The sequence below is a fragment of the Mustela nigripes genome, chromosome 14, assembly GCF_022355385.1.
Source record: "Mustela nigripes isolate SB6536 chromosome 14, MUSNIG.SB6536, whole genome shotgun sequence".
Classification (NCBI taxonomy): domain Eukaryota; kingdom Metazoa; phylum Chordata; class Mammalia; order Carnivora; family Mustelidae; genus Mustela; species Mustela nigripes.
Genome location: NC_081570.1, coordinates 79650962 through 79678084, shown reverse-complemented (window position 1 = coordinate 79678084; position 27123 = coordinate 79650962). Strand labels below are relative to the sequence as shown.

At 49.2% G+C, this 27123-nt stretch overlaps 1 protein-coding gene across 3 annotated transcripts in view; it reads left to right on the top strand.

Moving 5' to 3' along the window:
- The window catches only part of BCAR3 (BCAR3 adaptor protein, NSP family member), a 110138-nt gene that overhangs the window by 40064 nt on the left and 42951 nt on the right, over positions 1-27123 (top strand). The window contains exon 4 of one of the 3 annotated variants that reach the window (XR_009399535.1): positions 7530-7697. The exons of 1 other annotated variant lie outside the window; for it this stretch is intronic. Coding sequence is in view for 1 of the 2 variants with exons in the window: in XM_059375434.1 (XP_059231417.1) it covers positions 18755-18838 (84 nt within the window). In the remaining variant the exon portion in view is untranslated. Of the gene's footprint in view, positions 1-7529; positions 7698-18619; positions 18839-27123 lie in introns of those variants that run through there. One more of the 3 variants, XM_059375434.1, reaches the window with a different exon arrangement.

Here is a 27123-nt window from a genome sequence, read left to right as displayed (position 1 = left end):
GGGGGGGGGGGGGGGGGGAGGGGACTCCCATTTAGAGCCCCGGGAGAGCGCTCCCATCCAAACTTCTCCCACTCCACCCCGAAAACATTCTCTCTGGATCTTCTTGGGAGGTTTAATGTCACTGTGATTTAAAAACTGCTGAGGCAGGGTGGGAAAACAGAAGACTAGGGACAGAGGACAGCCCTTCGTTCAGTGGAATCCTTTGCTGCAGGGTCTTTCAAAATGCGGTCATTTACACAAAGTGAAATCTTATCATGAAAATGAAAAACGTTCATTTAAAAGTCTGTATGTGAATGTTGACGGTGACATTATTTATGATTGATTAAAAACTGGTTGCAGTTCAGATGTCCTTCAGCTGGTGAATGGAGAAACCATCGTACACCTTAGGATGGCATGATGGTCAGCCTAAAAGATGGACTGTGGGATGCCTATAAAAACTTATTAGTGACAGAAAACAGATGAGTTGTTGAAAAGAGGTAGGGGAGAGGTCGACTGCAAGTGGGAACAAAGGAACTTTTAGGATGATAGAAATACCTTGATTGTGGTTGTTTCCAAGCTCACCTGATGGTACCCAAAAGGGTGACTCTTACTGTATGTAAATTATACCTCAGTGAGCCTGACTTTAAAAAAGCAATCTAAAACCTCATCATATTTTAGCCCTTAGGTGATGCCACCACCCCCCACCCCCCACCCCCCGTAGGATAAATGTTTGGTTTTGAGACGGGCCACCTCAGACTGCTGATCACATGGAGAAAGTGCTGAGCTGTGGGTATTCTGTGGCCAGGCTCATTCAGCAGATAGTTTGAAGCCCATACCATGTGTTAGTAATTGCTTGGGGGAGCGAGCTGTAGGAGCCACGTGTTCCTGGGAGCCTGACCTTAGATAGTGGCAGTGGGCATGGAAAGTCAGAGCAAGGGCTCGAGGCCTTTCAGAGAATTAAGAGCGATTTTATTTGATGAGCTGACAGCTACATGTGGGCTTCACTGGAGAAGGGGAGGGAGAGGAAACCAGGGAAGATTCCAGAGTTCACAGAGTGCCTGGCATCTTGCCAAAAGCCAGTGAATATTTTAAGGGAGGACAGGAAACTTCCAGTTGGAGACCTTGTTACCGGAATGACATTACGTTAGTTGATGAGCATTTGGGGATATCATTGAATTGGGAGGATCAGCAAACTACGGCCGGAGGAGACCAAATCTGGGCGACCGCCTGTTGTTGTACAGCGCAAGCTAAAAATGGATTTTACAATTCAGATTTTTTTTTTAATTTTTTTATTGGCATATAATGTATTATTAGCCCAGGGACACAGGTCTGTGAATCACCAGGTTTACACACTTCACAGCACTCACCATAGCATGTACCTTCCCCAGTGTCCATAACCCCATCACCCTCTCCACACACCCCTACCCCCCAACCCTCAGTTTGTTTTGTGAGATTGTCTCTTATGGTTTGTCTCCCTCCCGATCACATCTAGTTTCATCAAATGTTTTTTTTTAATCAAAAGAAGAATGAGATAACTTTAAAATTCAGATTCCAACATGCATAAAGCTTTATTGAAACACAGCCACACCCATTCACTTACGTATTGTTGCTTTCTCGCCATTACGGTGGAGTTGAGTAGATGTGACAGAATGGGCAGCAAAGCCTGACATAGTTACTGTCTGGCCCTTTACAGAAAAGATTTGCAGACTCCTGCTGTAGACCCTATGCATTTACACTGTCCCTGTTTCACCTCTGAAGAACGCACAGTAGGCTTTCAGCAAAAACTTCCACGCTGACACTTCCATGATACTACCTTGCGTTATTGACAGGACTTTCCCCTTGCCTGACAACACAGCAGGGAGTCCTCATGCAGGTTGTGAGACCTTATACAATCCCAGAGATGATGCTGTGGCAGCCCACTGCACGATTTAGATGCATCTCAGCACCTCGCGGGGTGGACCTGTCTGCTGTGAGCAGCGTCTCCCCACTGGGCCTGTCACATCTGACGCCTTCAGTTCTGCAGCCTGAAAGGGAGGTGGGGACAGCACAGGTGCTTGAATCCTGACTGTTCTTGCCTGGGGCTTGTCTGGATAATGTCCTCAGGCCAGATTGCTCTGCCAGTGTACTCCTGTCCCAATGCCTGACCCAAGTCAGAAGTCAGTTCTCTCTGGGCCTCCTGAACTTGATGGTTTGACTCGTGGAACTGCCCTCTAGAAGCGCGCACAGGAGCCTTGTCTGGCCCATGAGTGGAGAAAGGCTAGATTCCTGCTTGTATTCTATGCTGCAACCTTCATCCTTGACTGGAAGGAGAAAGACTCCTCTGAGATCCCAAGCAGTGGCTGGTGGAGAGGTGGCAAAGAGACTGGGAAACTACCACGCAAACAAGAATTAAAGCTATGGTGTCAGGCTAGATTCCCATTTTATAACTGGACCCTAGAGCCCTTTGCATGTGGCCTGTCTACCCCTGACCTCATCTGCTGCCATTTGCCTTTGTCACTCTACTCCTCCCTGCTGGCTTTTCCCACTGCCCTGGATCTTTGCCTTAGCATAAAAGTTTCTCTTGAAGTCAGATGGCTTAAAGTGGGTGGAATTGTGTTCCCCCAAAAGATATAGCAAAGTATTAACCCCCTAGTACCTAAATGTGGCCTTATTTGGAAATAAGATACATCACACTAGGATGAGATCACACTGGATTAGGGTGGGCCCTAAGCCAATGCCTGGTGTTCTTACAAGAAAAGAGAAATTTGTGCAGAGACACTGACACATAGGGAGAATGCCATGTGGCTGCAGAGGCAGAGACTGGGTTGATGCCTGCACAAGCCGACAACATCAAGGGTTCTGGCCGTCATGAGCTACAAGAGGCAAGAAAGAGTGGCCCCCAGAGCCTTCAGAGACAATGTAGCCCTTGCCGACACCTTGATTTTTAGACGCCTAGCCTCCAGAACCCAGAGAATACATTTCTGTTTTTAAGCCACCCAATCCATGGTGCTTTGTAAGAGCCGCCCCAGGAAACTAACGCAGATACAGAGATAAGATACTAACTTAGCCATTTTTTGGTTGGGTGACTTTGGGCAAGTTTCCAGAGTTTTCCAGCACTCCCATTTCTTTAACACTAGATGGGAGAGTGCAGGAGTTGAATTAGTTGACACATGTGAAGTTGTTTGCACCATGCCTGACACGCAGATAGCACTCAGTAAATACTAGTGTAGTAACTGTCACCCTGGTGCTCGGTGTGGCTGGTCCCTCTTGACTCAGATGTCATTGCTTCAGAGGGACCTTCCCTGACGCCTCTGCTAAGAGCTGCCTCGCCAAGTCCCACTATCTCCTTACTCCGTATATCATGCTTCAGCACTTGTTGGGAATTCTATGTGTTTTTTTTTTTAATAAAAAACAAAGAGTCAACCAAAAAACCCCAAATGTCTTCTCATTAGAATGTGAGTTCTGAGGGCAAGGACCTTTTCTTGTCTTAATATTTCGTGACTGGCTGGCTGACTGATGGACCACATAAAACCAGATGCAAAGGGCATTTAAATTGAAGAAGGAATGAGATTTTTTCTAAAGATCTCAAAGTTTCCTAAAGCAAGTAACACTCCCGTCTCTAAAATTTTTCCGGAAATTCTTCAGTGATCTTATTTAAGGAAAGCAAGAAAGTTCTTATAACTAACCTCAGCCTACCTTCTCTTGCCAACCTGGTGTAGGATAAAAATTGTGGGATCACTGTTATCATCTTAAATACTCACATGTTTAGGCAGAAGTAGATACATTCTTTAAGGTGACTTTGGGCAAGTTTCTGAGCCCCTGGCTGTCAGACCTGTCAGTTCTTCAGGAGATCTCGTCATCAGCTATAGGGTCCCAGTTAGTAGTAACTCTTCAGCTCCCAAACGGGAAGCCAGGCCTGTTAGCGTTGGACTCGTTTGCTGTTGAATTTCGCCCTCTAGTGGTAATAAAATGTCACAATAGTGCAACGTTTGGCTAATTATTCTGGGAGCTTTCGATATTAAATTATTAACATTATATAAAAATACAAGTGGTTTTTGTTGGCTTTAAAGAGTACAGATTAAAATTGTTAAGGCATTTTATTAACAGAGTGAATTGTGTTACATTCTTGGAAAAAAGCTCTAAGTTGCTGTGACACTGTATGTAGATTTTGTGTGAGGTGTTGGCATGGATCTGATGTTTAACCTGTGGTAACCAAGAAGTCTCCTTGGGAAAAGTTATATCTGAATTGTGATTTGACACCTGGAAAAAAAAATGGCCAGAAGGAAGCTGATATTAGGTGAAGTAGAAAACAGATTATCAGTGTGTTAGAGACTGAGGGGGAAGACCCTGTGGCTATGGGGCCGTGTATGCCCAGGGAGAGCGGAGTGAGAGTTCATTTCTTCCACCAACAAACAGCCATGAGGCCAGCGGGGCTGGAAGGACGGGGGTGAATGTGAGCGAGAGTGACCAAAGCTGATGTGAGGGAGTGATAAGGGGGACAGGGCAGATTGCTTGGGTCCCGTATGTAACTTTTGTGGAGTCCTGTAGGGATGACATTGGCTTCTATGTTGCTGGCAGACTTTGGGGGGCAAGGGTAGGAACAGGGAGAGGAGTTGAGAATGCCAGGAGAGACAGGGTAGTTTGGACCTGTGACAGCGGAAGAGGTGGTAAAGGACATTCTGGTCTCATATGAGGACAGAGTCTTCAGGATTTCCTGCCATATTGGGTGCACATGGGAGCACAGAGGAGTGAAGCATAATACTGGAGAAGGATGCCTGGGGGCCCAGCTGGCTAAGCAGCCCACTCTTGATTTTGGCTCAGGTCATGATCTCCTGTCCTGGGATAGAGTCTGGCCTCGGGCTAGTTAGTATCAGGTTAGTGTTTTTCTGGTAAAGTTATTTATTAAAATAAAAAGAGCCCTCTGTTAGCCTACTTCATAAATATGATGAAAACTTAGGGTTTAATCAAAATTACATAGAACGGTAGCTTAGGAATATTAGAGCAGAAGTTCTTAAACTGAGCTCAAGACCCCTTTTCCCTCTTAAAAATTATTGAGGCCCCCAAAGAGGTTTTCTTATGTGTTTTGACTATTGGCTTATTGTATTAGAAATTAAAATACAGGAATTTTTAAGTATTTAGTTAACTCATTTAAAAATAACAGTAATTATTTTTGTGAAAATAATCATTTTCACAAAATCATTAAAACAAAATTTAATGAGAAAAATGGCATTGTTTTATATCTTTGCAAATTTCTTGAGTGTCTAGTCTCCTAGAACATACCTGTATATGACTTTATACCACCGTGCATTGGGCATTTGAGACATACTGGTTTCCTGAGTTAGGCGGATATTCAAAATGTTAATGTATTTCATTATACATTATTAAAAAGTCGCTTTCATTTATATCACCAGTTATCAGAAAAACCACTAAAGTATCGGAAAGCTGTCAAGTTCATGGTCATGAATACAAGTTTCCCCAAATTCTGATTTTTCAATTGAAAGCTCAGGTTTCATCACTGGCAACAAATACTGTCCATTGTTCTTCTGGAAGTGACAGGCTTACTTTGTTCCTTTTTTAGAAAATGCCTGCCAGATAAATACCACATCCGAATAACCAGTTTGTCAGACATCCTTTGAAGTAAAAATGGCATTCCATGCAAAAGCAGCTAGTTGAACACACAGTTGCTTTCCCTCAAGACACCCATTGTACTTGGGTCTGCTGGAGAAGGGCCACATGTGTGCTCCTGTGTCATCCCACAGAATATTAAAGAGAGACATGGATGCAAAGGTCCCTCTGTGATTTAAAGCGAGTAATTCTTATGGCTTCATCGAGGATTTCTTTAGCAAAACTGGCGATTTTTTTAGAGACGTACTTAAAAATTGTTTCTTCAATATCTAAAATAATTTTTTTTTTTAAATGTCGTGACTCTCCCTTGCTTTGTGCTAAAGTCCTAGCAGCGTGCCCCATCATTGCTTTCACCTTATTGGTGGAAGTGTCAACCCAGTGAGAATGGCAAAAAAATGTCTCAGTATTTTTTTTTTAAGATTTTATTTAATAGATTTTTTTTTTCAGAGAGCAAGAGAACCCAAACAGGGGGAGCTGCAGGCAGGGGGAGAAGCTGAGATCAAGACCTGAGTTGAAGCAGATGCTTAACTGACTGAGCCACCCAGGTGCCCCAAAACGTCTCAGTATTGTCATGAAAATAGCCTCATGGACTCCCTAAAAGGCCCTAAGGGTGCATAGGGTGCACTTTCAACATCGCTGTCCTAGGGGGGCTCCTGCTACTTAAGAGCTGTTATAAAGCCTATATATAGGATCTATCTATCTATCTATATATATATAAAACTCTCTCTATAAAGAGAACAGTGATCATCAGCTCCTCTTGATCTAAATCCATATTTTTTTTCCTCTGGCTAAGTGGGTATTTTTTAAAACAGTAACATTTATATTTAAAAAATACTGATTATTAAGACAGAAGAGACATTAAATTTTCATTTAAAAATGAGAAAAGAGGGGCACGTTGGTGGCTCAGTGGGTTAAGCCTCTGCCTTTGGCTAAGGTCATGATTTTAGGTCCTAGGATCAAGCCCCGCATCGGGCTCTCTGCTCAAGGACTGCCCCCCCCCCCACCCAACCTGCCGCCTGCCTCTCTGCCTACCTGTGATCTCTGTCTGTCAAATAAACAAATAAAATCTTTTTTTTTTTTTTTAATGAGAAAAGAGGTGCACCTGTCAGTTGTTAATTATCTGCCTTCAGCTCAGGTCATAATCCCAGGTTTCTGGGACCCAGCCCCGTATCTGGCTCCCTGATCAGTGAGGAGCCTGCTTGTGTTCCCTCTCTCGCTGTCTCTGTCAAATAAAAAAAAATCCTTTTTTAAAAATGAGGGAAGATTGAGAATCTATCCTAGAACTAAGGGTGTGTTGTTTACCACTGAGCAGATTGTGAGGCCTCTGTAAATACTACCTGTTTCCGATGATGGAGCCACTCGTTATATACCGTGAGGAGCTGGTCCAGAGGCAGTTGTTGTTCTGCTCTGATTGTTTTATATTAAAACCATGAAAACCCCAAGCTCAGTGAAGCCAAGGTCTGGTTTATGGCGGAGACGCTCAGCTTGGATGCGAAAAGTGCAGTCAAGGGATAAATTTACTTGGGGCAGGCTGAAAATGAACATTCTCCTGGTCCTTAAGCTTTTATTAATTGCTGCCACATTGGCCCATTCTGTGCTCCCAGTGTGGGTTAGCTGGCCGAGTTCCATCCGTCCTTTATGTCAGTGAAGATAAGGATGTGTCAGACCCCGGGAACAAGAACATGCTGTTTGGCCCTGTGAGACCATTTCCTTTGAGTCCCAGCTCTCTCCAGATGGCATCTAATTGTTTCTTGAATGACCTCAGTGTCCAGGCTGCAGGAACCTGGTCTGAGAGGGCATTTCACATATTTATTAGCCCGTGGATGAGAACTACATAAAGCCCCCATTCACGCTCTCAAAAGAGCGTTTTGTTCAGAAGTGATGATAAAGCTGATGGACTGTTTCCTGTGACCACCAGGCTCCAGTTTGTGTCTCATTTTTCCCAGGCCCAGGTGTGTGTTTTTCGGAAACCTCTGAGTCCATCGTGGCCCACCTCGTCCATCGTGGCCCGGTCTCCCCCCACTTTGTCTTTCCCGGAACAAGCTCGGGAAGGACAGCGCTGCATCCTCTTCTCTCCTGGTTTGCAGAGCGTTTGGGGATGGCTCGTAGAGGTGGTAAGAGCTGGAAGTCACCTGTTCTGGAAGCCTCTCTCCATTTGGGAACCCAGGTAGCTCACGGTGGAGAGCAGGGTGCTTCTGAGGGGCCGAAGAAGGGACCAGTCCTCATCTAGCTGCGGGGAAGGGCCAGCCTGCTTCACCAGTGAGAATGATGACGCTTGTGTGGCAAGTCACGTCTAAGGCCCCTGTGGGTCTGAACTGTTTCGGGGTGGCAGTCCCTATCTCTTTGCGATGGGGATGAAAAGAACTAGAAATATGCATGTGTGCCTCTTGTGCATCTTATTTCCAAGGTATTTCTGGACCCAGATGGACAATCCCTGTGCTTTCTCCAAACCTTCTCTGGCTCCTCTCCTGTTCAGGCATTGGCTCCAACACTTCCAGGCATTGGAGTGTTGACAATGAATAAGTCCTGAAGCAAATAGCCAAGGACACAGGTCACTTTAATGAGTGCTTTAGGCTTGGAGCTGGGGCCCTTCACTGGGGTAAATAAAGCAATAGCAGGTGGTGAAGGAAGCCCTGCAGGGCCACACAGACGGAGAACCGGGGCTCCAAGGCTTCTTCTGGACAGTGTTCACCTAAGGACTACAGAAGGAGTAAATTTGGGAAGATCTGAATATATTTGGGGGGTGATGTAGGTTGCCCTTTCTTTGACATACAAAGAAGTTGTGAGAGTTGCCCTCCCAGGTAATCAGTTCTCTCTGGCAAAGTCCACACGGCCTCAATAAGTGAATGTCTCACTACCTCTGCATCAGGTCCTCCGTCTTCCCACAAGACACAATAGCCTTCGGAAATGTCCTCCAGGAACTTAAGAGGGTGCTGTTGCCTGCATGAGTAGGGCTGAATGAGCCGTTTGTGAGTGGTTTCCCCCAGCCTGGGAGGGGTGCTGGGTGTGGGAGCAAAACTCACACGTACATTCAGCAGCACGGGACATTCCGACTCCATGAATCCCTCTCCCTTTTCCTGGAGGCAAATTCATGTCTGCTTCTTCCTTGAGAACTCAAGGCAACTCAGTTCTTTAATGGAGCATCCTTGCATTTGGCTGTGAACCACCCTTCATTTTCACCCATCTCTGAAACACGAGGGAACAACCCTGTTATTAATGGATGGACCTTATACATGTTTTCATGTAACATCGGCTCGGGTTGGCTCTTTCTGAGCATTTCGCAGGTAGGGAGATCATGTCGCATGCACGTGAACTCCAGTGGAGCCCAGCACGGTGCGTTCTGTCTCCATCTCAGGTTTCATCTAGCCACCCATCAGTAAAGTGAAGTCACGCTGATGATGTAAGCTGGGAGGTTTACCGGGGCAGGACAGGGGTCCAGTAGCCTGGCTTGATGACTGTTCTGGAGAAGGAAGGCCTGTCCACACTCTGCCTTGTACCTGCTTCTCTGCACACTGGCCGCATTCAGTCCGATCACTTTATATAGTGGGGGCATGTGGGCATAGGCTGTCCTGACTTCTCATCTCGGAGTTTATGGTCCAGGGGGAAAGGAGACCTTCTTTTCTGCTCCGATTTGGAAAGCCCTAGGGAAGCATTCCAATTGGTGTAACTTGGGTCCATTATGTCCACTCCAGAACCATTCAGTGTTCAGAATTCTGATTGGCTCACACATCCAAAACAAGTGTGAAGGTACATGCCACGGGGTGAAGCTTTTAAACGCAGTAACCACTGACTGCTATTTCCATCGTTTTTTTGTTTTTGTTTTTTTTTTTGGCCTGAATTTTCAGTATAATGGGCTATATTTCTAGTTGCCTCTGTCTATGTGGGGTACGTACGTGAAATGTTGACATATGAATAGTAGGTGGTGCAGAGATATTTTCTTTTTGGCCTCTTCAAACCCTGTACTCCCCTTCCTCTAGTTTTCTCCTACGGACCCCCCCTGCCTCCCAGTTTGTCAGATCCACCCTGTAGTAGAGAAACTGTGGGCAGCGGAGCAGAGGGGCCCTGGATTCCCCTTATAGTCTGGTCTTGGAGAAATTCCCTCATCTGCTGTCACAGGCACCCAAGCGCTGAGGCTGCTGTGATGTTCCCAGAGGCTGGGACAGGGGTTCCTGCTGCTCTCCCTGGCAGCTCTCCCTTCCTGCAGCCTGCCCTCCCGCGCCTCCCGCGCCTCCCACACCGGGGATTGTACTGTCCTTTTTTTTTTTTTTTTTTAAAGTTTTTATTTATTTGACACACCCAGAGTGAGAGATCACAAGTGGGCAGAGAGGCAGGCAGAGAGAGTGGGGGAAGTAGGCTCCCTGATGAGCAGAGATCCCGATGCGGGGCTTGATCCCAGGACCCTGAAGATCATGACCTGAGCTGAAGGCAGAGGCTTAACCCACTGAGCCACCCAGGCGCCCCAGATTGTCCTTTGAATCACTGATAAAGGAGCCCATTGTCCCACCTCGGGCAGGCACCAGGAGTGTTCACTGTCTGGATGTTACTTCTGTAGGAGTAGGCGGCACTGTGCGCAGCACTCTTCACTGAAGTGAAGAAACTGGCTGGTAACCAGTATGATCCTTCCCATGCAACACCCTGTGTTGAGTTGGCCTTTTCTTGGAGAGAAACACACCTAGATGGTGTTTCTCCTTACACTAAGGTGGTCCCCAAGCCCTGGGGCTGTCCCCTGTGCTCTAGGGCTGTGTGTCCTCCTGGCTGTTTGCAGATTCTGCCTCCACCTCGGTCTGTCCATGTCCTACCCTTTCCCATCAGGAGTGAATGAGGAGTTCTCTGATGGGCTATTTCGGATGAGACCTGCTGCCACTGTTGCTAAGGGTATCTGTCCCTGGGTAGGAGGGTGGGGCTGTTGTCGTGGCCACGGTTCTGCCTTTGGGGTTTGCACAAGATAAAGTACTCTCAGTGACCAGGTGGTAGCCGGGCTTCCATTATCACCTCCCAGGGATCCAGACTCTGGTTTAATGATTAACTCTGAGTCCTGTTTGCTCTCACCTGTGACATGGTGATAATGATACATGTGCCCTGGTGTATTAAATAAGACACTAGGGAGAATGCTGCCTGGATAAGTGCTGGCTCTCGGGGGGCCTTATCCAGGGTTGGGGAAGGGGTGAGGGCAGCTCCTGCTGAGAGGCAGGGTGCCTCTGACAAAGGCAGCCCCCGGAGCATCTGAGGGGAAGAAGGGGGGCTGAGAGTCCACCTTGCAGGGCGTGTGTATCCCGAGGTGATGCCCGACCTCTGCTGAGGTCATGTATCTAGGACCCTGCTATCAAACTGTGCCTGCAGCTAATTTCCCTGAGAAAAGGAGATGCTGAGTGTGGTGGGGCAAGCAAGGCCCTTGCCCCAGCTGGGGAAGGGAAGGGGACCCCTCCTGTCACACGTGTGTCATGCAGCTCCAGCGGCAGACGGGAAGGTGGCATGGCAGGCCTCAAGGCTTTCTGTCTCCTCCTCTCCCGTCTGCAGCCCTCCTGGGCTGACTGTGTCATGGTAGCTGCAGGCTCTCCCTGTCGTTCCTCACGTCCATGGTGACCAAGGTTTCCCCCTCCCTCTTCTCTCCGCTGGATTAAAAGATCCAGTAGGGCCCTCGGAAGCCCCCTCTTGAAGAACCACTGAAGGTCCTTCTGGATCCGTGGGGATGTTAGGTCCCATTGCTCTTTAGGAAGTGGGTAAAAGCCGTGTCCTCCTCACCTTGGTGAACACTTACTCACCCAACCATTTGTAGACAATATCCGGGAGCTCGTGGGAGCCCCACTCTGTCCCCAGCTCAACAATGCCTGGCTTGGCCTGCTTCTCCTAGCTCTTTGGGCAGGAGGCCGAATTCACCAATATGTCACTGATGATAAGGGCCACAATCCGTTTATGACCATGACAACAAGGTATTTTCCCCACCGAAATAGTTCACTTAGGTGGCTGGAATTTGCTTGAAAACAGGAGAGATTAATAAGATCATTTTCTGATGGATGTTGTCCCCCTTTCAAGGTTGGGATGAGTGCAGTCGGCTCTGACCACCTGCCTGGTGCCGACCCCGCCATGCACCCTAGGATTCCTGCCTTCTTAGCCATTCCTCGGTGCCTGTTCCATCCGCTCACACATCCGGTAGCCTCTCTGAGAGGCAAGAAGGGCATGGAGTGGCACTGGAAGAATGCATCGTAACTGGCAATTCCGGCCACTAGGGCTGAAAGAGGGGAAGGGACCTAGAGGTGGAAAGCAGACTCTGGGTGGACACTGAAATGGCTGGACAGAGCAGGCAAAGGACCCAAGTGTCTATACCAGATCCTGTTCTACTTCTAGAAATGGCTGTCATCAGAGGAGCCAGTAATATGGGCCAATGAAGAATGAAGGCGTGGGGTCCATGGGAGGTGGTCCTCTGGGGGCCTCTGGTCTCCTGTGGAAGGTCTAGTCCTAGGGCAAGACCCTGGAGGGCTAGGCAAGGGGGTGAGGTTGGAGGAGCATCGGGCAGGACGAAGGCAGAAGCCCAGCTCTGCAGCAGCCAGCTCAGTGTGGGGGCATGGTGGAAGGAGGGGTGCGGCCCAGATCCTGTTAGGGGGCTACAGGTTCTCCGGTCAAACTGGCGGGGATGGGGTGTGATAGCGAGAGCTCAGTAGTTGTGGATGGGCCAGGAGTTCCCCTGGGTCAAGGCCAAGTAGGCAGATGCTGTGGACATACATGCCGCCTGTTAAAACAAACAACTCTCCAAATGACAACAGCTCTGGAGTAGGAAATCATCTGAGACATCTGAGCAAGTGTGATTAAAACCATATGTGCAATTTTAATATGGGATCTTAAAATTTGAAAGCTAGAAATATTTTAAGATTGAGACCGCTCTTAAACACCTCCTCATTGCTCCCTGGCTTTCAAGATCACGGCTGTACCAGCCTGCCGGGTAGGTCAGCGGCTGGGGCTGCAGCGGGGCCGGGTAGGTCAGCGGCTGGGGCTGCAGCGGGGGCGTGGCTCTCAGGCCCCACAGGTGGGTGAGGTGGGGCATCTGTCCCTCAGGAGGACCTAATGGGGAAGGGAGGCTCACATTTGCTCAGTGCCTACTCTGTGTCGGATGCCCAGCTCTTTATGGGTTATTTTACCTGGTCCTCACAAAGACCTGGTCAACTAGAGGAGGAAGCTTAAGCTCAGAGAGGTTAAGCTCACTAGCTGAGTAGCAAAGACTTGAAACCACCCTGGCTGTCCTTCTAACCTGCTACCTCCTTGTCGCTTCTGAGACATGCAAATCTGTGTCTCACAGCTCAGTTTCAGAAGATGTCATTTTGCAGAAGTGCTCATGAAATGGGGGAGCCGGGGGCAGGGGAGATGGGAGACAGTGCAGCTGGTCCTGGCTGGGGAGCCTTCCTGGTGTTCTGGCTTTGCCGACACCCCTCGGCCCCTTTCTGCAGGTCTGCATGGGAGGGACGTCTGAGGGAGCATTTGTGGCCCCTCTTAGTTGCTTAGATAGCTCACACTTACCCAAGTGGAAGAAAGGGGAAAGGAGAGTGTGCAGCATGGAAAATGTAGGCATTACAGTGACCAAAAAAGCAAACGCCAGCTCTGGGTAAGGAGCACACACCGTGAGGGTAGAGTGGGAGAAGGCGGGGACAGGCTAGGTCATCTCAGATGAATAAGACTCCCAGGGTCGTATGGCTGAGCTTCAGGGGACAAGGTATTCCCTAAAATTACACATAAAGCATTACAGTACGTGCTTTTTGCTAGGGGAGGAGGGTCGATGGTTTTCATGGATCTGAAGAAAGACAGAGACTGCCAGAGGCGGTGTGAGCCTGCCGGTGGAGAGGCTGGGGTTATGCCCCATGCTTGTTCTTTTCATTTTGCTTTGATGCTTGTGTAACCTAGGATTTCTGGGGTGATACCAGGAAGTAGGTGGTGGTAGAGGGCCGCATGGGGTGGAATTCTATGTGATAGAGCAAGATGGCGAGGTCCGGGCTGGGCCCTGACCTGATTTAGCTCCCCATGGTCAGTTCTACAATTTTAATAGCCAGTTAGAGAACAGGGAATTTACTGGGCGGGGTGAGGGTACGGGGGTAAGACCCCGTAGAGAGAAGTGTGTTTGTTGAGTACTGCCCTTAGTTCCTTTGTTGATGCAGTAGGCAGATCAATACCGCTTCCGGAAGGAGGCCACTTAACAGCCATACTCTCAGCCCCCTGAGGAATCTGGGGGGACTGTCGGACGGAGCCCTGCCCGGCAAGCGCACTTCAGTGCACCCTCTGTATTCCCTGGCGTAAGTGAACAGCAATACACACAGCGGCCCCGAGGGCCAGGCCAGTGCTTCCCACCCTCCTCCTGCCGAGTCCAGGGTGCATTCCCGTCTAGAGCAAGAGATAAACTGCATATGAATACAGAAAAATGGGTCCAGCGCTCTTCGGCAGCTCCTATAGCTGCCCAGTCTGGCGTGAGGGGAACCCTGACAGCTGATCCTCGTCCTCAGTGGTCTCCCAGCAAATTCTCCTCAATCCCCCAGGTCCTGTGGCTTTTATGGGAGGGTGGACGCTCAGAGCCCCTCCTCCACTACCCTGCTTCCCTCCAGGTTTCCTGTGCTCAGAATCATGCAGACCTGCCTGCCAGATAGGGCCAGGCATCTGGGAAGTTTTGGGAGACAGGGCTGCAGAGAAACACACCTTTTCTGGCCCAGGGCTCCTCCCCAGGCATTTGCCTCCCTGCTTTTCAAAGGGCCAAACCTGTAGAGGGCAGTCTTGGATATTTAGGAGTGGGCCCATCCACGTTAATCTTCCGGCTTTCCTAGGAAGCCTGGGGAAATGGATATGGTAGTAGCATCGGTTTTACCCCCTAGCTTAGTAAAGCTGTTTTTGTTCAAGGGAGTCTGATCACCAGGGTTTAGTGGAGCCAAAAAGCCAGGTGAGAGAGAGACCTTGCTGAGAGGGTAGAGTCTCATTGGTTGCTATAAGAGGTTGAGCTGTTTTGACCTCCAGGACTAGTGTTCATCCCTTGACTCGTGCTCTGAGTGTGTCCCTGTGGGCAAGGATGAGCCAGCCCTTGCAGTTTTGGACCGGTGCCCTCTGGTGACAGTATGCTGCCCGCTGTGGGCAGGGTCAGTGTCCACAGGACTGGTAGACCATGACCAAGAGCACCTCAGTGGGGGTGCCTGGGTGGCTCAGTGGATTAGGCCTCTGCCTTCGGCCCAGGTCATGATCTCAGAGTCCTGAGATCGAGCCCCACATCGGGCTCTCTGCTCCGCAAGGGAGCCTGCTTCTTCCTCTCTCTCTGCCTGCCTCTCTGCCTACTTGTGATCTCTGCCTGTCAAATAAATAAATAAAATCTTTAAAAAAAAAAAAAAAGAGCACCTCAGTGCACGGCAGGCTTGATGCCTTGGTTCTGGGCTGGCTGTGGGGAGGAGAATGGCAGATTATTGGCAGCTTTGTTTTCCCAGTTGCCCTGAAACAGGTAAAAGCAAATACCTGGTGGGCACATCTTTTCCCCAATAGACTTTTCCCCCAGTGCCGGGTTAGAGAGAGGGGCGGCCTCACTGGGAGCCTGATGTTCTAGTGAGGACGCTGGCTCTCTGGGGAGGGTCTCTTGCACGCTTTCAGCCTCTCTCAACCTAAGGGCTGCTGCTGACAGGAAGCAGGGATGTGTGGGATATGGCTGGCAGGCAGCTCCTGTTTCCATGGTTACTAAATAGGGCAGGTTAGTATTAGGGCTGCCCAAGGAGAAAACGGCACTGAGCAGGGGCCTTCCTCCGGCCTCCTTTAAACCTCTTCCCAGATGGGGTGGGCAGCATTTGACCTGAAGGCATGGGAATCTCCCTAAGGGGTCTACCTGGCTGCCTTGCTCTGGTTTTTCTCCACAGGTGTGTCCCGTGGTACCAAGGAATAAGTCTTCCAGGAGGGGCGGGGGCTAAAGAGCACAGTTTCCCCAGAGTTGTGGGTGCTGCCAGCACCACTCCCTATCAGTCCCTGGGGCTGCACTAGAGATGCTGACCCCTGTCCTGCGAAGAGCATGGTGTGTAGAAAATTCTGAATCCAAATTTGGTCTTAAATCACATGCAGCAAATCATCAGAGAGTGACCCCCTGCCCCAGGTCACCGCCTTTTCATGGGGCTGTGTGAGTTACGGGTTTAACTATAAGACATTAAAAAAAATCTCTCATTTGTGTTTCCTTGTGATTACATACCAGACTCTGCAATCACACGCTAGAATCCCTAGTCCTTTGTCCGTTCTCTGCTGAGTGACATGCTGTCCTAGTCTTCAGTTTCTTTGTAACTGGAAGAGAATAATCACTGACGGGAGAATGTGGGAGAATTGATCACTATGGATGCAGATATTGAAAAACATAACAAGTCAGTAAAGGGCACTTTGCAAATTCATGTGGTTACTGTCTTTCGTTGCAACAGCGATGCATTATTTTAGTCTCACTCCTTGGCCATTTCAGGAGAAATTTATTAATACCTTTGAGTGATGTTTCAGAAATTATTTTTGCTGTGGAGCAGAAAAATTAAAAAGTAACAAGGTGCCTGAGTGGCTCAGTCAGTTGAGCATTGGACTCTTGGTTTAGTCTTAGGTCATGATCTCAGGGTCATGAGATCAAGCTCTGCATTGGGCTCTGCACTCATTGGGGAGTCTGCTTCTCTCCCTCTCCCTCTGCTCCTCCCTACCGCTTATGTGCAGGCTCACTCTCTTTCTCTCTCTCTCAAATCTGTTTTTAAAAAGTGCTTAGGTGGGGCGCCTGGGTGGCTCAGTGGATTAAAGCCGCTGCCTTCGGCTCAGGTCATGATCTCAGTGTCCTGGGATCGAGCCCCGCATCGGGCCCTCTGCTCAGCAGGGAGCCTGCTTCCCCCTCTGTCTCTGCCTGCCTCTCTGCCTACTTGTGATCTCTCTCTCTGTCAAATAAAATAAATAAAATCTTTAAAAAAAAAAAAAAAGTGCTTAGGAAACAGTTACCTAATAAGATTAGCCCCTTCTTTAATCCTGACAACCAATTCTTTGGGCATTTGGAGGACATTTCTTAGAGTAGACCGAGAAAGCTTCAAGTGACAAGAACCATGATTCTACAGTGACCTGAGGGTCTTTTTCTTGTGTCGCTTTTTCCCTGGCCCCAGAGCACTTGATGACATAATTCTTGGTCATTTACAAGTCTGCATTATTTGCATATTTCTTTCAGGAGTGCACTCCATTCAGATTTTCTGAGGGGAGGGTATGAGGTCAAAAGCTTTGGCCAATCTCTCTGAATTTCTGTGTGGGGTTTAAGGAGCTGCTCTCTTTCCTCATCCCACACTGGGGATGGTGCTTTTTTGTAGCCCCTTGGGGGAGTTTGTTAGGCTGGCAGAGCATGTCTCCTGGCAGTGGGGCTGAGCAGGTAAACACTGGGCGCCTTACCTGGTGGCTGTAGGCCTCAGGGATGAGTCATCCCTACAGGTCATGGGCCCTCGCTGCTCAAGAGGACTTACCTTTGAACCCTTTCTAATAGAAACCAGGGCAAACAGCAAACGCTTGCTCATGGATACAGTATATGGATCTTGGAGGACAGTATCGACCCACCAACTGGACCATCTCCAAGGGCCCTGTGACCTCTACCACCCTTGATGCTTGCTTCTAGGTTCTTGGGTGGACTTCCCTGGGGTGGAGCCCCCAGGACTACGCATCTGGCCTCCAAAATCACAGAAGACAGGGACTGAGGGATCACAGAGGAAGTCAGCTTCCCCTCCCCCATCACTGCTGTGGCGACAGACCCTCTGTGGCTCTGTCTCCACATCCTCTGTATTTATTAGGGCTGCCCCTCTGCCCCTTCAGGCTGTGTTCAGGCACAGAGGCTGCTCACAGGCATTGAACAAACAAGTCTCTATTTTTACAGGCCGACTTGACCTAGTCCAAAGGCCAAGGCCTCCTGAGGATTTGACACTAATCCTGTTGGATATTTCTCATACCTCCCTCATGCCTCATCTGGTGTTGTTCCTTTCTGGACTGAATGGGTTCTGTTTCTTCCTCGTTACAAGTTTCTGCCTGTGTGAAGTTTGAGCAAGCTTCAGGACACATTCCAATTTTGAGTGGCCGAAGCCACAGAAAGGTAACATCTGAAACAGCAGGAGAGGGAGAACTACAGGCAGGAACCTGGGTTTGATAAAAACCAGAATTGTTGAGCATCCACTCTGGCTGGAATGCAAAAAGAGAAGCAGTTCCCTAAAGGTCACAGGAGGCTCTTGGTGGGCGCAAGGGCCTCTTAGGCCAGGAGACTGGCTTGGCTGCGTGTGCCGCCTGGTCCGAGCGCTGGATCCGGGTTAGCCAGAGAGGACCACTGGATGAAGTATTCGAAGTGAAGGAGGGAAGTGGGACAAAGAGTTGAGTCTGAAGAGGGTATACAGCCTGACCCCCAGCCTCCCAGCAGACAGCTCGGCCAGGTGGGATGGTGTGGGGCGCCCAGGGTGTTTGCTGACAGACGTGCTAATTAAACACCAGAAGACCGTATTACCCACGGTGATGGCTGTGCCAACGTTATCAGCTACAAACTGGCTGCCAGGAGCATTCTAATTAAAAATAAACAGTGCCGCGGGTGGGCTGGGAGAGTGGGGATGGGGACCCTGTTCCTGTGTCTTCAGACTTCTAGGATTGGTCCAAAGGAGAAGTTACACCCCAGTCACCTTTTAGGTCCTTTTCTCAAAGGAGCCTTTGTCTCATCACAAGGTGGTGTGATGTGTGCTTCCTTAACCCTTAGCTGCTGGGGTGACAAGCATACAGATCCCTACTCCGGGAGCCGATTGCCTGGTGCCCTGGCCTGGGGAAGGACAGGCTCTCTGCGGGGGTTAATGATTTCTGCCGGGTCTCTAGATTGAGGGGACAGCGAAAGCCCAAAGCTCTTCAAGGAGAGGTTAGAATTTCATCAGAAAGCGAGTCTGGTCACATGAGAATTTCTGGCACTGTGTGCATGGCAGGCTGGTGTCCAGCCTGCCAGAATTGAATGAGCGGATCGTATTGGCTTCAGCGGAGGGGAAAAGTCCCAGCCTGGCCTGTGAGCAGGAGTGAGCGGCTTGCTCCCCTGCCCGGCCGCTGGACCTCAGGCAGGAGCAGCAGGGCTGCCGCGGCGGGGCTGGGGCTCTGACGCCTGAGCCCCATTTCTTTCAGCCCTAAAGAAAAAGTGTGTGGTCCAGGGACTGGACACTGCAAGATGCCTAAGGAATGCAATGCCTTCCACGCCCTGTCGGCGGCCCTGTGCTGCTTCTATCACCGCCGGTCATTCCTTGGAGCCAAGGTAGGTGCGGCTTTGAGATAAGATGCACTGGAGATTGTTTGGGGAGACCTGAAAGTGTTAGTCTTCTAAAAGGCCCCAGAAAAAGTTTGCAGCCTGCTGGCCATGGAGCAGAGGCACTTTGTTTGGTGGGTAGATCTTGCTAAGCCCCCCGTAATGGGCCTCCCTCCCCTGGAAACGGAACGCAGCTGCACAGAGGGGGGCTCCGATTCTGTGTTTGGGGAAGAAGCTCTGTTTTTCAGGACACTTTCAGTCTCCCTGGGTGGAATTCTATACCAAAGTAACTCAGTAGGATGGACCTGTTTTTCTTCTTTCTGTCTTTGCATCGCTCTCTCTCCCCTTGTTCGCCGTGACTGTGAGCTGGCTGGGGCATGAAGTCAGTAGTGTCTAGAACCCACAGAAGCCACGAAATACCTTCTCTCCAATCTCAGCCAGGTTCCAAAACAATTTCAGTGTTTGGAACCGCCTTGTCTTTATTGCTCTCATCTGGAACCTTTGTTACGAGACGCCAGTGCCAAAGGTTTTGCGTAATACGTCGGAACACTGTTTATTTTGATGAAAATCCTCAAAGAACCTCATTTGACTAATTCAAGACGAGACCTGTGTTCTGTGTTGCCTGCCTGGGACAACACTAAGAATGAGGATTAATACAGGCTCTCATTGATCCGCAGGGTTTGTCTGCCTTGGAAAAAAATCGCCATCAGCCGTTAGCTTGACCACAGCCCTCCCTTATTCGTGGGAAATAGAAATCTGAAGTCTCATGAAATTCTCCCCCCTCCCGATGGTGGAGCTCTGTCTCCTGAGGGACTGACTGACTTCGTGCAATTGAAAGAGCTACAGCAGAGTTATGATGTTCTGCTTCCTTCTCAATAATGCTTAAAAGAACTCTCCGGAAAATGTAACAGGAAAACCTGCTAAAGGGAGAAAGAGCCCTTTGTAGGAAAACAGACACTGAGCGAGAAGAGGTTAGGTTTCTTCTGATTTTACTGCCCTGTTGGAGTGTTCAGAGAAGCTTTCTAACCATTTAGCAAAGTTCGTTTTTGTCTCTTTGTCAAGGAGTTTGGAGGGGGATGAGCAATTAATCATCAGTTAAAAGTGTTTCCTCCCTGACTGAAGAGGCCCTCTCTATCCTGGAGCTCAGTGGGGTGATATGAGGACCGTGTGGTTTCTGGCCTAAATATGGATCATTCTAGCGTCGGGTAGATGAAGTCATGCCATTAATGGGGTTGTAAAGCTGTCAAAGATAGACCAGGAGGTCCCAAAGGGACCATGTGCTTCCAGTTGGCAGTAGGATTTCACTCTAAGAGAAGTCCTTTCATAAGCCAACCTCTGCTAATTCAGAAAAGTGCAAGTCAGCATTGGTATGTGAGGAAACAGCCCCTAAATAAATGGGTCTGAGTGATGAGATTCTGTTTGGATGCCCCGTCCCTTCTGCCTGCACAGGAAGACCACAGTGATGTATGGCGTGCCGCTGTCCCTCAGCTTCTCCCTCCCTGGCCTCCTCCTGACCACTCTTGGGGGTCGACCGGCCGTAGAAACACCTCCCTTCCACCCGGGGCTTCTCACCTTGCCCCCAGCTTGGTGCATCTTCTTAGCACAGAGAGAGGACCTGGTTTGCTCTCTCACCAGAAACTGGTGCTTCCAGACCCAGTTTAGGGTCCCCCACCGAGCCTCGGGGTGCGCTTCCCTGCCCTGTCTCATTTCAGTAGTCACCTGGGGAAGAAAGTCGCCCTGGGCCTCAGTACCTGCCAGTGTCGCCCCAGTGATCACACTGCATCGCTTTATTGACTTGGACTTTAATTAGGGGTTTCAGGTCTTGCCACTCATAATTAGTTTCCGCTGCAATTAGGGTTTCAGAATTAAATTGGGATTGATTGCCTGATAGCAAAGCGGAAACAAGGCTCCAGTTCGTGACCGTGTAGGCTGCTTCCCTTGGCATGAATTTCTCATACCAAAAATAACACTCTGGTAGCCATGGTAACTTTCCATTTGGTCTAATCCATATTATCTCGGGAGAAACTAGAATGTTATTAATAGTGTTTGTTGTATGGGAAGAAAACTAAAAATGTAAAAGCTCCTTCATTACATAGACCAGTCACCCTGGCACTTAGAGGGAATAAAATCTTACTTGCAGAGATTGGCTGGAATTTAAAAAGTATTTAGGGGCTGGTGTGGACTTGCATACAAAGGCTCAAGGGTTTGGTGGCAAGAAAGGGAGAGGAGAATTAAGGGTGTGCAGACCTCGCTGGCCCCCAGGGAGCTGAGGTCAGAGATGAGATGTTCGGGCCATGTTGAGGGTCAAAAGGAAGGGCTACTTTGCTTATGCCCAGTGGAAAAGAGTTTGGAGTGAAGATATTACTGATTCATAACATTCCTGGGGCACGTTCCAGTTCAAAAGACCCTGAACGTCGACTCTCGTAGCCCATCCAGGCGTGAGCACTCTTCGGCGGGGCGGGGACAGTAAATGACGGTGGTGGAGGTGCGCCCCCCTCCCGCCCCCCGCCCCCGGCTTTGAAGGACTTACTACAAGAGCATTGGATCATGGTGTCATTCTGTTACATTTGCAAAAGTCTTTCCAGCTTCCTTGGTAGTCCCTTCACAAGGAATGCACGTGAGTTGTCTTACTGGAGTCTCAAAACGAGTGCTCCAAGTTGAGAGTTTACCCCTTCCCACAGAGGATAAACGGGAGCTCAGAGAAACTACGTACCTGGAATTATTTAGTGGGGCACCAAGGGTTAGAAACTGGCATCTACCCTCACCTGGCTTCAAGCCCAGTGTCCTTTCTACGATAGCATGTTAAGACCATTGACACCTAAAATGAGATGATACTGATGACTACTTCAGCGCAGTGTGGTTGGGGAAAAACAGTGCCTACCTCAGTTTTCAGGAGAGGCCTGGGGCAGGCAGGTGAGGGGGCTGTGTGGAACTGCTTTTTGGAGAATCAGTAATCCTCCTGCAGCCGGTGGTGGGACCACCTTTAGGTCCCTTGTGAACCCCAGAAGGAATTTGGTGAGAAGCACAAATAAATAGATCCCATTTCTAGAACTGGCAGTAAAAACAAACCCCTTCTTCTTCTTATCACTGTGCCTCTGATTTTCTTGTCTGGGGACAGGGGGAAAGGAGCTGAATTTTGCCACTTTTACCAATGACTGCCCTGAGGAAAAAACCAGTGTGGTTTTAACCCAAGAGGTGGGAGTTACCTTGCAAGGACAGAATAGCCAGGTTTCAGAAGGAGCCTCAACAGGAGTCTCGGCTGGCCAGCCGCTAAGTCCAGTGGCAGTGGTCTTATCAATGAGAAGTCATGGCTAGAAGGCAATGGGTTTTAAGCACATGCTTTCCCACGCGTAGATTTGATCATCTTGGCGCTCTATAGTGGGAAGAGCTGAAATCGGGTTGTTGCTACCACTGTGTTTTGCTTTCAGTCGTTTCCTTTGCCCCCACAAAAAGGATTTGGAGTCTCTCCGATTGCACATTACAGCCCAAGGTGTCCCATCTGCCCATCCCTCGAGGGCTGTATTCCTGGAACTTGTTTTCTTTAGAAACTGCCTTCCTGTGTGAATGTGGCAGAGCTGCGGTTCCGTTTGCCTCCCCAGTGGCCAGTCCCTTGGTCTGTTTGCTACTATGACAGCTTGGGTCCTAGTCCTCTCCTCTGTCCTGGTGTTGATGATGGCCTGAGTTGCTGTAGTCAGTGGGGCCGATGCACCATCAGCACGAGCTGTGCAAGGTGGAAAAGGCCAGTTGGAAGATACATTTTCAAAGTGACTCAGCCCCTCCCCCTGGAGGCTGCTAATTGCTCATTTATCTTTCCTGCCCCCCCCCCCAAAAGCCTAGCACAGCTTTTTTTTTTTTTTTTTTTTTTTAAAGAGACCTAAATGCATTCCATTGGCATCTGGGAGCTTGGGGGATCTGGTTTCAGCATCAGGGAAAGGGAGGACATGCCTGATGGTGGCTGGGTCCCGGCATCCCCTTTCCGCAGACCCCAGAGCTTGGATCCCAGCCCAGGCCTTGTTTTTGTTGGAGAGACGTGGGTGGGAAGCAGAAATGAGACTGGGATCCTGGGAAAGTTCTGTTAGTGGGTTTATCACCTCCAGGACCACAGAGAACGGAGCCTGTGCCAAACATCGGGGGGCGGGGGATGCTGGAGAGTCAGGGTGCTCAGGCCACAGAGATCTCCCTGCTCTGCACCACGTGGAGGACCCAGGGCCCTGTCCCTGGCTTTAAAGATGTCAGAGACAGCTCTGGGGTCTTTTAGCTGATGCATATCTGGGGTGTCTCCAGGCCAGCAGAGGAAACAAGGGCTGCCTAGTTGGGGACAGGAGGGGAGGGGAGGGGAGGGCGCCTTATGGGTTTGGACTGCAGCATCTCCGTCCTCATCTGGATCTCCACTGCATGTCCACAGCCCCAGGGGCTACTGTTGGAATCTGGCTCTGGCCACGAGAATGTCACGGCTCTTATTTTGCAAGCTCATAAAAGAGCTACGATCAGTCTTTTAGTTTGAAAGAGGACAGCTCTCCTTGGTGTCCCCTCTGAAACACATGTGCTGTTACAAAAGCAGTTTGCACAAAGAACCAGGAAGATAGAATCCCAGAATTTGAGAGACCCAGGAGCCACCCCCACCACCACCACTTACAGTTCATCAGCTCCTCTCCTGCCCTCTGCACCCAGGGTGTGCACCGCCCAGGGTGTGCCTCGAGGGGCTGCTGGGCGCTGGGGAGACACGGCAGGCTCCCGTGGAGGGAGCAGTTCTGTGGCCGCTGGGGAGATGGGCGTGCAAGCGTCTCTCTCTGTGGTGCCCGGTAGGCTCCCAGCAGGCAGAACCCCCAGGGGGCAGCCCCGCACCAAGGCATTAATCCGGCCCTGGGTCAGTGAACTCCATGGTGGAGATAATGCTGAGAGGCTGCTAAAGGGGCAGTAGGTGGAAGACAGAGAGATCTGAGAGAGTGAGCGTGAGCGAGCCTCAGGCACTGGACCTCAGGCGCAGCCGAAGTGGAAGGAGAGATGGTGGTGAATGGATAGTGCAGGACAGGGGGCCAGTGAACAGTATGGATGGGGAGTGCGGAAGGTTGGGGCCTTGGTCCCAGCCTGAGCTTGAGGAGCGTAACCAGCGTCTCCCCCAACTCTTTCCCGTGTCCTTAAAGCTCAGCTGGTCCCTGCTCAGCTCAGGCTGGTCTGCCTCCTTCCACCTTCTCTTGGGGCCCTTTTGAAACGCTCAGATCTTGTTTCTTCACAGCAGCAGTTAAGACCATCAGGCACAGTATTTCCGTCCCCACTCCTGCCTCCACAAGCCACAGCTCTATCCAGATCCAGATCCTCGCTTCCTCTGAGGATGAAGTGTCCCTCTCCCTAACCCAGGCTGGCCCGGCCACCTGTGCCCATGACCGCCCCCTCCTTAAAGACTCCTCTGCATTAGTCTGTCCTCGGGGACCTTCAATTTGTCCTTCTCCACTGCTTGCCTCTTAGTTTATAAACATGCTTTGGTCTTTCTCAGTCTAAAAATACCACTGATTTCCATGTCTTCCTTTCCTGGTCCCTATCTTCCTCCAACCAAAAACTGATGAACCGTCTCTGCTTCCTCACTTCCCAATGGCCACTCACCCTCCTTCACCCGACCAGCAGCCTTGTTGAGTCCTGTGGCTGCCATCCAATTCTGATTTTATTGGAACTCTTCTGCACTTGGGATTATTGGCTCTTCCTTCCTGGAAGTCTTTTCTCTCATCGGCGAGGACGCTACCCGCTACTTATTCCCCTGGATCGTTCCGGAGCACTCCCACCCTATGGCTAAGAACCAGCTCTTTGTGTCCCTCCAAAACTCATGTTGAAATCCTAACCTCGAGTGTGATGTATTAGGAGGTGGTAGGCGGAGCTCTTATGAATGGGATTAGTGGTCTTGCGAAAGAGACCCCAGGCGGCTCTCCTGCCCCTTCTGTTAGGTGAGGATGCAATGAGAAGAAGGCTGTCTACACACCCAGTCTGCTAGCACCTTGATCTTGGACTTGCCTCCAGAACTGTGAGGAATATATGTTTGTGGCTTCAGCCGCTCGGTGTATGGTATTTTTTTTACAGACATTCCAATAGACTAAGACACTATCTTCAGTTTCTCTTAAAAGCTAGCATCCCCTAGCCCTCTTCTGATATGTCCTCAACACCCATCTCTTAGATGGCAGGTGAGACAGTCTCCCCCTCCTTCCAAGGATTCCCCAGCTCACGCTGAGTCCAGCCCTTCTCCACACAGCACCTGGATCCCATGGCCTGGTGAGCCACCCCCACAAGCACCTCAGGCTCTGCAGCCTCTTCCACAAACCCACTCCCCGTGTGCTTCTGTGTTGGGAGTTGGTGGTTCAGCATTGCCCAGGAGCCCCCATGCCTCTTCCCCCCACCGTGTCCTTATTCCTTATTTTCGTATCTCCTCAGTCACGCCTTAGATTTTATTCCTAAACATCTCTGTCATCTGTCTCTTCCTTCCTGACTTTGCCACCCGTACTGTGCTAATTCAGGCCTCTTGCCATCTCTTGGTCGAAATTCTGTAGTAGACTCCTAACTGGTCCTCCTGCCCTGAATCTTCACAGGGAGATATTTCACCTTTATGTTTGACATTTCTGGACATGGGGAACATACTGTACCCTTGAGGCAGTTCACTCCCCCACACGAACAACTGTCCAAGTCTGCACCACTGCAATGTCCGCCTTATTTTGCAGCTAAGTGGGCACGCTAGCCCTTCAGACGCATTTCTTCCCTTGCATTCTTGTGAACACGTCTATTTTGAGACCATTTTGGCTGGTATGAGTGAACACTTAGAAATAAAACTCTGTGTGTTTGTGCGTGTGCGTGTGTTGGGGGTGATTCTAGATTAGTTTCCCTAGGGACTTAAATCAAGGATATTTGACCATCCTCTTGGGATGGCGACAGCCCAAGCCTTGAGCTATTTCCACACAGCCCTCATGTTTCTTTTAAGTCTGTTCTGTATCCACTAAACATTTCCAGTTCTTTATATACTTTGGGAGACTTGGATTCTAGTTTTTATTCAATCCCTTATTCTGTAAGTCTGAGCAAATCATGAAAATTCAGGGCCTTGGTGATGTTTTCTCTTGGGATATATAACTCTTCTCACTACCTGTTTGACCCCAGGGATGTTCTAGAGATTCATGAGATCTTGAGTTGTTTTAGATGCCTTGGTTCTCTGAAATTCAGCTGCTGTTTTCCCGTTTCTGCCATGACCTCTAGCTTGGTAATTGTGGTTTTCAAAAGCTTATTAGATGAGATACGTGGGCGTCAAGTGCTTTGAGCTCCTCTGGGAGAAATATACCTTTAAAGTGACGTGTGAGTTGTATGTTGGAAGTGGTAGAGTCGATACTTGGCCAAAACCCATCTTGTTTTTACTGAGAACCTACTTTGTATCTGTCCCTGACAATATGGCGTGCTTTCTCCTGAAGCAGATGTCTGAGACAGTTGTTAGTCATGGTATACTTTGGGAGAGGTAAATTTAGAAAGTCATTTTTTCTACACCCCATGCTGGAAAGGTTTCTGAGTTTTTGGATTTTCCTCTGTGTGCTTGGCACTTCCCTCTTTTCTTTTTTTCCTGTTTTTTTTTTTGTTTTTTTTTTTTTTTAAGATTTTATTTATTTATTTGACAGAGAGAAACACAGGGAGAGAGGAAAAACAAGCAAGGCGAGTGGAAGAGGGAGAAGCAGGCTTCCTGCCAAGCAGGAGGACCGATGTGGGGCTTGATCCCAGGACCCTGGGATCATGACCTAAGCCAAAGGCAGATGCTTAAGGACTGAGCCACCCAGATGCCTCTTTCATTTTTTCCAATTACATCTCCTAGTGTCTTTCAGCCATGATACATTTTGTTTATTCAGTAGTGCCTCATTCATTCAAGATGAATTAAGAGAAGGATGATGCAGTTGATCCTGAACAATCCCTCCATGGAAAGTTCATGTATAAATTAACCACTAAGAGCCCACTGGAGGCCTAACATAAATAGTCAGTTACTGCCTATTCTGTATGTTTCATGTGTTGTACACTGCATCCTTATAATAAAGAAAGCTGCAGAAAAGAAAATGTTATGAAGAAAATCATGAGAAAGAGAAAATTCATTTACAGTGATGTGCTGTATTTACCCAAAAGGCTCTACATGTAAGACATGGACCTATGCAGTTCTCGCCTGGGTTGATCAAGCATCAGCTATATTTGAATTAAGTTGATTTTGATTTTTTATGTTCTCCTGAAGAGCAAAATAGGGCATCTGTTTTGGAGAGCAGTTATGTTTCCCCCAAATCACTCATAGTTTG